Below are 11,487 nucleotides of genomic sequence, written 5' to 3' on the forward strand. Positions count from 1 at the left end.
TAAGTGATAACCTAAATGGTCTGTAGTATATAGATAAGGCTGAGTACTTTACCCAAGTGACAATACGAGTATGACCCGCTTTGAAGGTGTTACAATTGTTGTAAAGTGCTACAAATAATCTGATCCTGATCATTCGTGTATTAGACATACGAGTGAGGATATTCTATATAAAAGAGTTTGTATAAGATCGGACCACGAAATGTTTATTCTCGTTATATAATGTAGTTCATAATTGAGACTTTCATTTCACTAGGATGACCATAGGTAACATGACCTTAATCCTGAGTGAGTTGTAAAGTCCTGCCTATGAAGGCGGTCCTTTGATTTGCATGGGTAAGAGTGGCCAGATCACCGACTCAACAAGCCTACCATTTTAAGGATTCGTCCGATTGGGGAGTTGGGAACTCAGCTACACAATATGGAATTCACTCCTTTCCCGAAGTAGGGGTAAGTAGATAAATTGCTCCCTTAAGGGTTGGTTCCAGGTCTTGAGCAATGTGGCGCCATACCCTCTCTTGGCTCGAGAGGGGTTTAGTCTTAGTGGGATTATGATCTATTGTTCATTAGAGGGATCAATGGTACATAAGGAGTTAGATGTAACTATAGGGGCAAAATGATAAATTGGCCCAATTGTACTTACGAGCGATTTGTGAAGGGTCATCTACTGTTGATTGGTTATATCCAATGGACATAGAAATATATCTATAGTGCTAAGAGTGTAGCTGTCGGATCTTTAATGGAGTGCTCGACATTTAACGGATGGTGGGTAATGTGATTAAAGAGTTCAGTCAGTTATTCATATACCATTGGAGCTTCAAGCTATAGGTCCATGAGATCCCCTTGGTAGCAATATGGATTCAAGTTGAGAATCGGTTTTTTCGTTAGTTTGAAATGTTCAAACTACAAGAGGGAATTTGATTATATATGGTATAATTAAATCAATTCAATTATATATGATATAATTGATATGATGTATTTGATACATTAATATTTAATTGGAGGAACTAATATTTGAATATGATTCAAATATAAATTCTATGAATAAGATTTATAGTCATTAAATTTAATATAAATATGATTTATATTAAAGCCATAAAATAGAAAAAGAACTATGGTTTCTATGTTGCATATGATGAAATAGTAAAACTATAGGTTATAAATATAATATGATAAGTTAGTTATTGTATTTATTTATAATTTATTAATTATATGATAATTGATATTTCTTTTTCTCAAATACCGACCTTAGTGGGTGGTTATACACCGTTTTACGGCAACTGTGAGATAAAAGGAAATTGGTTTTCAAAATCTTATACCATGAAACGTCTCACATAATTGACTATCGAGTAACTACACGATAGGATCGAGTTTACTATATGATAGTACTCTTTTCTAAACAACCGAGTATCGAGTCTATGCGATAGGCTTCCTTCTTCTACACAATACTTCTGTTGCTTACTTGATCGTTTACTCCAATCCTTCCCTCAATCCAAAATAAGCCAGAGCCCACAACTCCTGAATTCTCACACCGAGAATACCAAGGTAATCTCGTGGTTGTGTCCGTTAATTCGAGGATCGAGTTGATACTTGTTGCTGGTGTTTGAGGGAGATCAAATTCGAGTTGATCGTTGCGTTCGAGTTTGATCAAGGGATACACTTGAAGAAACGTTCTTCAAAGGTATTGTTTCCTTGATCCTTTGTATTTTTTTCTGAAGCATGTTGTAATTTATGTTTAATGAATAATTTGTTCAGTATGATTGTAAATGTTTGAATTCTTTCACAATGGAGTTTGGAACGATCTGCTTCCGCTCAAAGGTCCTCTATAATTAGAGTTCCTTCATGTATATGATGCAATATTAAAACTATAGATTATAAATATAATATGATAAATTAGTTATTATATTTATTTTTATTTATTAATTATTTGATAATTAAATTCTTTTTTTTAATAACCACCCTTAGTGGGTAGTTTGGAAAAAGTGGGATAAAAGAAAATGGTTTTCTAATTATTCTGAGAGATAAGATATACTATCGAGTACTCAATCGAGTTACTATACGATAGCCTCACTATCTACATGATCGAGAGATTTGTCTATGCGATAAACTTATTCGTTTACACGAAAGTGTTGTTCGTCTACTCAATCGTCCTCCTCCTCCACACCAAACTTCCCCTCTAACCAAAATTAGCTAGAGCCCACCACTCCTAGATTCTCACACCGAGAATACCAAGGTATCCAAGCGATAGTTTCCTTTTTGGTTTGAGGACCAGAGTTACTGCTTGTTACTGTTCAAGGGATATCGTGTTGTTCGACACGTTCGTGAACGATCGAGGGATTTACTTAAAGAAGATATCTTTAAAGGTATAATCTCTTGATCTTTTGTTTTTCATTTCAAAACATGTTGCAATTTAAGATTTGTGGATAATCTGTTCTATATGACCGTAAATGTATGCGTTCAATCACAATGAGATTTAGACGATCCGTATCTGGTCAAAAGTTCTCTTTAAATGCAGTTACTTCATATGTAACTATAGGGGTAAAACAGTAATTTTGGCCTAGCTTACTTACGAGCAATTTGTGAAGGGTCATTGTATTGTTGATTGATTATATCTAATGGACAAAAAAATATATCTGTAGTATGAAGAGTGCAGTTGTCGGTCTTTAGTAGAGTGCTCGACAGTTAACGGGATGGTGAATAATTTAATTAAAGGAGTTTAATGACTTATTCACGTACCGTTGGGGTTTCAAACTACAAGTCCAAGAGGTCCCCTCCGCAGCTCAATGGGGTATTTATGAGAATTAATTTTGGAATAATTTGAATTGTTCAAATTAATTGAGGGAATTAATTATATGTGATATAATTATTTTAATTTAATTATATATCTTATAAGTACTATAATGTATTTGATACATTATAATATAAAGTTTATTTGAGAGAAATTAAATATTTGAATATGATTCAAATATTAATTATGTGAATTGGAATCATATAATTAAATATAATATGACTGGAATTTATATTAAATATCGTTGTTGAGAGAATTAAACTATAGGTTATATTGTATTGCAGAGTTTCCTCTAACGTCGGGCCTTTTTAGGCGTCGGGATAGTCTCGTTTTCTTGTAGTACATGCAAAAGAATAGCCAAAAAGACGTTAGAGGAAACTCTGCATAATTTCTCACTTCATAAACACTTCCCTTCGAGCCCTCGTGGATCTTGAGTGAGAACTCAAGATTTCTTCCAAAAGGCAAAGGGGAGACTTCGCCTTCAGCACAATCTAGCAAGACAGTCATCCACAGTATCGGAGGAGTAAGGAATTGCATACCACGACTTGATATTCTATCTCTATCTCTTTTTTTACTATTGTTTTCATTTATATTGTGTAAAAACGTTGAGAAACTTCTTTTATCAACATGAATACATATATAGTATTTTGTTTATCCATCTCTTCACTATCTATCATGAGTAACTAATTTTTTAACGGGTTGAGAAGCATTGTAACTAACATGAACTAAGTAAAGTTTAATCGTGTGTTCAACTTGTTTTATGCATGCCTTATAAACTATTTGAATAAGTCGAAAGATATTTCTAAATAGAATAAATCTATGTTTGAAAGAGTAAAAGATTTAGACTTCATAAAATAGAGTACTTTAGATCCTATATAGTCTTGTCGATGTACTCTCTCATTTATTTGGGTTTGGTTTGCTTAGTTTGACACTGTGAGAATAAAATCCTCTGTTAAAAATTAAATAAAATTTTCACCAACGAAGAGAATGTTCTCATTTTTCAGTTCTGGTAGCACTCATTCTCCCTTTTTAAGTAAATATAATGTATGTAATAATTCACGTTCTTTTGGAGTTTTTCATTATATTTGGTCATTGTTCTATTTGTTGTAAAGTATATATAACGTAGAATTCTTTGAATACTTTACACATTTTGTTGGACATTATTAGGGTTCCTTTATTTGTCTGTAAATGTGTATACTACTACAAAATTAACTGTTTGTTTTTTAAATGTAAATTAGAGATATTTTGGACACTTTTAAAAATATTAAGTGATCCATTATCAACAACAAGAGAACAATTTTACTAACACAAAGCGTCAAGTCAAGCTATATTTTTATGCCTTTTATGCTTTTTATTGTCTTTTTCTTTAAGAAACCACTTTACTTCATGTTTCTTCGTATATAAACATCAAGTTATTATTATTTTTTTTTAAAAAAAAAAAAAGAGTGTATCACAAATAGTTTAGCACAAATGTCCATTCCTTCTCTTTTTCATTGGTAAAGAAATTATATTATCGTTACGTTAAATTATAAATTTTGTTGCAACTAAGTGTTGTGTCTACTGTTATTTAAAACTGTATATTTTAGGACTAATGGATTATTGACTTATGGCCCTGGACACTATTTAAAGTCCAAATATTTATTAAACATAAAATTAAAATATTTCTCAAAGTTTAGAAAAAACTTGTAATTTAGCATTATCATTATTAGGGAAGAAGTCTTTTGACAAAGGTCTAAAATTTAGTCTTAAATTTTCAATTTTATCAATTTAAATCTTAGACTTGAATGAGTGTATCAATTAAATTGATGAAATTGAAAGTTTATGATACACCTACAGACCCGATTTGGTAGTATTTTTCTCAAAAAAAAAATCTAGATTAAATTGATACTATCTTTCATATTTGTGGTTTACCGTGATAAAATATTAAAAAAATAGAGTTAAAATTGATACAACCAACAAGTTTAGAGTCTAAATCTATTGTCCCCTTACTATTATTATTAAAAAAAAAGTTGTTGATCTCAATTGCCTTTTTCTTTTCCTTTTCATCCGATTGCTTTATCTTAGAATTTTTCCACACACACAGAGATATATATATTTTGAACAAATTCTCGATCAGGGTCAAACTAATTTCTTTTTTTAACAGCTCATCTCAAATCGTCAAATGGGGGAGGAGCAAAGTAACTCGGCCGATGAGGAGAGAGATTGTAGAAAACCCTAAACATCAATCCCTCAATTAAAAAAAATAAATAAATAACTAAAACTTCTCTCTCTTCAAACTCTAATTCGTATTATTCATAGAGAAATCACTAATCAACGATAGAACAAGAAACCGTTCACGAGTCCTTCATCTCGCATGGCTCCTAAGCTAAGTGATAAAAGTTTTTCCTTTCTTCTGGATTTATCCTTGGGCCTTTATTTGTCAAAGTTAAGTATAAACAGAATTTATCCTATTTTTCTTCTGGATTTATCCTTGGGCCTATTTTTCTTCTGGATTAAACCCGCTAACAAATCCAGAAATGTAATTAATGGGCTTCAACAAATACAAAAGCCCAGTCCAAATAACAATTTTTTTTAATTAATTATCTTGCATACAAAAAATGTACTTTGAACTTTGTAGGCATACCATTATTTTATGGTCAACCAACTTATTTTTTAGTATTTATTATTATTATTTTTAGTTCTATTTTCTTTAATTAAACACCCCCCTCATTGATTGGCTCAAGCATATTTTCAATGAATAATTCATCACTAATGCTTTAGTCCTTTTAATTTAAAAGAGTTGACATTATACTTTTCAAATTTACTTGAATGTAAACTTTTTTCTAGTTCATACTTGTTTGGGTATAATTGCCAAATAAAGAGTTTAAAAATGTTTAGTTGTACAAGTCATATAATCCATCCATAGTATTCTTCAAAAAAAAAAAAAAATCTTATTTTTAAAAGCAATAATATTTTTCTTAAAAAAATCTAATCTAAATATTCAATTTGCATCTAAAAGGTCCATGAACTTAAAAAAAAAAAGAGCCTAATCAATCCTTAAACTTTCAATTTTATGTTGATTTCAAAATTTGTGTGTAACAAATCTTTGGTCTATTTGACAATTTTTTTTTATAAAAAAAAAAAAAAAAAAAAATTATAAACTACTCAGCACAAAATTGAAGGTTTTGGATTAGAATAGACATGAAATTCAATATTGTATGTAATAACTAAGTTACTTTTCAAAAACCTATTATACACACTTAAAATTTTATGGACTGAATTTGTAATTTATTAATTCTAAGAGATAGTTGTTGGTATGATTTTAATTAGCCTTTGTGACTAGGAGTGATGTTTGCAGTTTCCTTTTTAAAATGAAGTCAATATTATACCTAGGGAACATTATTACTAAATTTGATTTCAAGTAGCATCCTAAAAATATGAGTAATACTTTCAACTCAAACCAAATACATATATAAATATATTATATATTTGGATAAACTATCATGTATATTTTGATCTCATTATATTGAGACTAATCTAAGCCCTTTTTTTATGTACAAATATTCTATTTTATTCTTTATATTTTAATAAACGTGAAATGCAGTCTTTTATTATTGGTTTGTTGTTGGTTTTTTCTAAAAAGAATTCATTATTTATTAATATTTTCTTTAGTTTTTTCAAACAAAGACGTTGTAGTTGAACTACTTCTTTCTATAATGATTATTCTAGTTAAATTTAGGAGAGAAAAAAAATCAATTTTTATTCTTAAATTTTGGGATTATATTAATCATAACCTTGATTCAATTAAACTTTGATTTTCACAAATGAATCAACTTAAACCGTTCCAAAATATTTTAAATTATGGGAAATCTTATGTTTTTGTTAGAACTAAAACTTCATTTAACTAAGAAAAGACTAGAAACATGATAACTTTTGATAAACCAAAGGCCAACCTATGAGCAACAATATTTACCAAATAAAGTCGCATTCACAAAGGAAACTAACTTAATAATTTCATCTATGAGAGTTTGAAACTCTCGTTGGATGAGTCCAACTCAACATTTAAGTTAGAAATTACTTTTAACACATTTGGTTAAGTAAAATTAAAATAAAGTCAAAGCTATAGAGACTTTTAGAAGTCCTTTTGACAACCATGCAACTCTAAGACTTAAAGTAGTAGCAAAACCCAACTCAGATTTTTACAACTAATCTCCCAAAATCCGAAATACATATTTTTACAAATTATACATCTTTAAAGTTTAAATAGTTTAACATTTTATATATTATTTATATCTACCATTGAACTATAGCTTATAATATTAGAAAAATCAAACTTATGGAACTAAATTTATAATTTAAATTTTATTCATCTTATTGTATGACAATAAAGTCCTTTTATTAGGACTTTATTTATATAGACGTTGAACTATACAAACGTTGATGAAAATATCGAGCATGGTTACATACCATAATATTTGTTTACCTCAAAAGGTTAAAATCAACCTCTCAAACCCTAACAAACCCAAACCATACAATTATTAATTTGTTTCTTGAAGAAAAAGAAAAAAAAAAAAAAACATTTCCAAGAATCTTTGAAAGAGGCAAACAATGGCACATACTAATAATATAACTAAATATATATCAAGATCTGACTTCCAAAATCTATCCATTTTTAATAGTTCAGTTATCAGTGGTTTTTTTTTTATTATTATTTAGTATATTCAGTTATAAGTTATCATTTATTACCTTATATTCCAGCACCCATCAATGGAAGAACTATTTTAGATCATATTATATATATTTATATATAAAGTAATTAAATACAACCTTAATTTCTATATTCAAATCCAAGATGATGAGCCCCAATAATTTAGAACATTAAAAAATTAAAATTAAAATTAGAAAGAGATGAATCTCAATTAATTAAACTTCACTGATTTCACCTTCTTTGCATATTCCAACTTCCACCATCATTGTCTTCCTCTCCTTTGATTTCATCACTCTGCAACAATTTCTCCTTGGAGACTGATTATTAAAACACAAACAAAATCAGTCACAACATTTTTAAAAATTATATCAATTTCAACTTTTTTCATTCAAATTAACTACTACTTACTCTTTCCCACAACTTGGGGTCTGCCCTCTTGATCACCTTAACAACGTCAATGCTACCCGGGCTTGGGCTCTTCCACTTACACATCGGTTGTGGCACTCGGTGTCGAGTGTACTTACTGATCGTCTGCCCTTTCGTCGAGTTCATTCGTAGGGCATTAGATAAGTAAAACACAAATGCCTTCTGGCAGGGATTTCGACTGACAGGGCGGGTGTTAAATGCATAAGCCGTGTAATCAGCGCGACGATACCAATTGAGGAATGTTCTAGAAGGCATTTCGACTTCACGCGGAGATAGGATCCCACGGAAGATTTGGATGGCGAAGCCCCAAGAGACGGAGATAGTCCACGAGTTGGATTTGTGGTAGCAAATGGATTGCTGCATTAGCCCCGCAGAGTCGAGTTCCATTGGAATTTTGAGACGTTGGAGGGCTTGGAGGCGTGTGACGTTGGGGAAGATTGGCTCGACAACGTCGAGGTGGTGAAGCGACACGAATGGCGTGATCGGGTGAGCCGCGAGCAGGCCAAATAGATTTCCATATACATCGTACTGATTGGATCATTCAATTCAATTCAAATCAATTCAATACAAACCCAGAAAAAAAAAAAAAAAAAAAAAAAAAAAAAAGAATTCTTTGATTCAATAACAACATTATTTTTGGCAATAATTATACACAGAAGAAAGAAATTCAAAGCTTACAACTATAATATATAATCTATAAATTCTTTTTTCTCGCACATGGGGACCATGCGTATCAATGACACGTGTCAGCGTATTAGAACCGTCTGTTTTATGACAGGTCTTGTCTTAAGGACAAGGTGGGTCCCATTCAATACCAACAAATATAAATATTGACAAACAAATAGTAGATCTTCAGTGACTTTAAAGTTCCTTTTTATATTATCAAATTTGACCCATTTAGTTCCCCCCTCCCCAAAAAAAACAAAATTTAATTTTTTTTAATTTGATTTTTAAATTATTTAATGAAACTATCACTATTGAATTTATGTATTTTATAATCATTAAGGGCGTGCAAATTTTTAAGTCTACACAACAAATTTCTACTTATATAGCATTGACTCTAGAGATTGAAAGAATTAAATTAAAATGAAGATTAAGCTAAACAAAAATATTATAACATTCTTAATCCACGAAAGCACAAACTACCTTAAAAATCAGTAATCAAAATCTTTATTTAAATTTTAAATTTGATTATTTCAGAAAAATTCCAAATTCCCCAACTCCCAAGGCCTCGAACTTTGTCCACCATTAAAAGATGCATGATGTCAGAATTAAATTAAAAAACAATAATAATAATGATAACTCGGAAATGACTCGCTAACCTCTCGCTCTAACTCGGCCCATCCGCACCAATAATTTTGATTCAAAACAATGTCGGTAACTAAAGCACATAATTTTCCAAAAACAGTAGGCATTTTTTCAGATGAAGAGACAAAACCCCCTAAATATCACCGACAAATAAGAATTCCCCAATTTTAATGAGATTTTTAACAAAATCACCTAAAATTTTAACCAAACTTTTGAAATGAAGAATATTTTTTTACTGATCTCATTAACACAATTTTTAAATTGAAACGTGGTAAAAGTGTAAATACCAAATTTATAGTTTAACCAAAGAAAATCTAAGGTAAAAGTACTTTTTTAAAACCCAGAATTAAATTAAAATAAGGTTAAAATTACAGCACAAATGTAAATTTAACAAACCTGGTGAAATCCGAGTTCCTTAGTGAGTGGAACACCGAGTTCAGCCATGCAAGCCTGCATCCGGTCATCGGAGCCGTACAATCCGGGGTATCTCTGAATACACCGATCCTGCATTTTCACTAAAGCCTCCGCCAAGGGGTAGCTAATGGCAAACCCACCGCCGCCGTATGCCATCGAATACGAGAAGTAAATGTTCTGTAAATGGCTCTCCGATAAGCTTCCGATGTAGTAATACTGAGTATGATCGTACTTTCTCAAAACCCTAAGCAAATTCTCGGTGACAAAGACGGTGTCGTCATCACCCATTACGAACCACCGCACGTCTTTCAAACCCAGCCGGAAAGTTTCTGACACGATTCGCGAGATCCGAATCGCCGACCGGTGCCCCTGTCGATTCTTGTACGCGAACTTCGACGTGTCGCCGGAGATTCTAATCGGCGGGAGTTCGTCGAAATCTTCATCGATTTTCACTTTCCGGTCCAACCAAACCGTCCCCCTCATCTCCTCCGGTTTGAACCAGAGCTTGATGTAGTTCTTCCTCTGTTCCCACAGCTTTGCCGATGCCGCGATTCCGAAAACAACATGTCGGAGCTCCGTCTGATTCGTAGTGGGTAAACCCTCTTGCAATGTGGTCGGAAGTGAAATTGCGGCAGTGGCGGTGAGATTGAGGAGTGGATCTACGGCGGTGGCGGCGGAGGAGGAGGAAAATGGTTGTGGGTCGGAACAGGGGCGAGAAGAGGAGAGGAGTTTGAGAGAGTAAATGAGATAAGTGAAAGAGACGAAGAAGATGAGACATAAGAGAAGCTTAGAGGAAGGTCTGGACTGAGAATTGAAAGCGGCGGCAATGTGGTGGTTTCCGGCGGGATTTTTCATCGGATCCCAGAAAACTTTCTCTGAATCTTTCATTTTTTGTCAATACCCACAATGAATCTTCGATTTCTACCGAAGAATAAGAAGAATAAATGAAGGATCATAAATCCGAATCAAACCCTTTAAACAATGCGGGGAAGAAAATGAAGGGATTTGCAGAGAAAAGGGTAAAGGCAATGAAGGAGAGCGTTCTTGTGAGCAACAGAGGAGGCGAAACGATATTGTAAAGTTGGACGGTTGAGATGAAAGAGGGGCCCAGATCGGGGAAGAGGATGTGGAGGAGATTGATCGGACGGTGGAGAATGGAGGGGCAGTATGATGAGGGCGTCGTAGACGATAATTTCGAACTGGGCTATGTTTACCTGGGAGAGTCCACCTCTGGGGCTCTGTTAACTGAGTTTTCATTATTTATTATTATTCACCTGATTATTTTTTTTCATTTTTTAAACTAAATTTAATTTTTTGTGTTGTGCCATGCAAATTATATATATTTAGTATATAGTTTTGGAATATAATGTTGTAATTTATTGTGCTGTTTTAGTATAATCAGTTAAATACGAGGACTTGTTAGTGCTAAGGCTAGCTGTGATTATGTGAGGTATTAAATTAAGGTCAATGTCAATAACTTTAATACGTGATAAAAAAAAATTGACAAAATACCAAATAAAAAATCAATAAAATAGAACATATGTGGATATAGGATGGAGGGGTTATCTGTTAATTTAAATACTTTTTTCAATTTTTTTAATTCTATAAAATTTAAGGAAATATCTATTGGAATAAAATTTTGTTGAGATACTGTTAGAAATAATCTCCGAAAATTTTCTATCACCTTTTGGTAATCTTGAATATCAAGATTGTATATGTAATTTTGTAGAATTCGATTATCATTGATATTTAATTGATCATAAATGTTAAAAATATACTTTGGGAGATTTTTAGTTTAGAGAAGTGGGTCCCAATTTGTGAAAATTTGATTCATCTTAAATATTTAAAATATTATATTTTAAAAAAT

The 11,487-nt window shown here is 31.9% G+C and overlaps 1 protein-coding gene across 1 annotated transcript; it reads right to left on the bottom strand.

The window, feature by feature from the left end:
* Positions 1 to 7,532: 7,532 nt before the first annotated feature.
* Positions 7,533 to 10,679, bottom strand: LOC120068508. The gene is made up of 3 exons (XM_039020301.1): positions 9,603 to 10,679; positions 7,881 to 8,426; positions 7,533 to 7,789 (listed from the first exon to the last, which is right to left on the bottom strand). The coding sequence occupies exons 1-3, from the start codon at positions 10,506 to 10,508 to the stop codon at positions 7,688 to 7,690; spliced, it is 1,554 nt and encodes a 517-aa protein (XP_038876229.1). The 5' UTR covers positions 10,509 to 10,679; the 3' UTR covers positions 7,533 to 7,687.
* Positions 10,680 to 11,487: the final 808 nt, after the last annotated feature.

Source organism: Benincasa hispida, chromosome 12, assembly GCF_009727055.1.
Source record: "Benincasa hispida cultivar B227 chromosome 12, ASM972705v1, whole genome shotgun sequence".
NCBI classification, from domain to species: Eukaryota; Viridiplantae; Streptophyta; class Magnoliopsida; order Cucurbitales; family Cucurbitaceae; genus Benincasa; species Benincasa hispida.

What these genes read in the sequence shown, in the direction of transcription:
- LOC120068508 (XM_039020301.1), bottom strand. Translation starts at nt 10,508, where the DNA reads ATGAAAGATTCAGAGAAAGTTTTCTGGGATCCGATGAAAAATCCCGCC. An exon ending in AGGAACTCGGATTTCACCAG is followed by an intron (nt 8,427 to 9,602) that starts GTTTGTTAAATT and finishes TGATCCAATCAG; the next exon opens with TACGATGTATATGGAAATCT. An exon ending in ACCCCAAGTTGTGGGAAAGA is followed by an intron (nt 7,790 to 7,880) that starts GTAAGTAGTAGT and finishes TTTAATAATCAG; the next exon opens with TCTCCAAGGAGAAATTGTTG.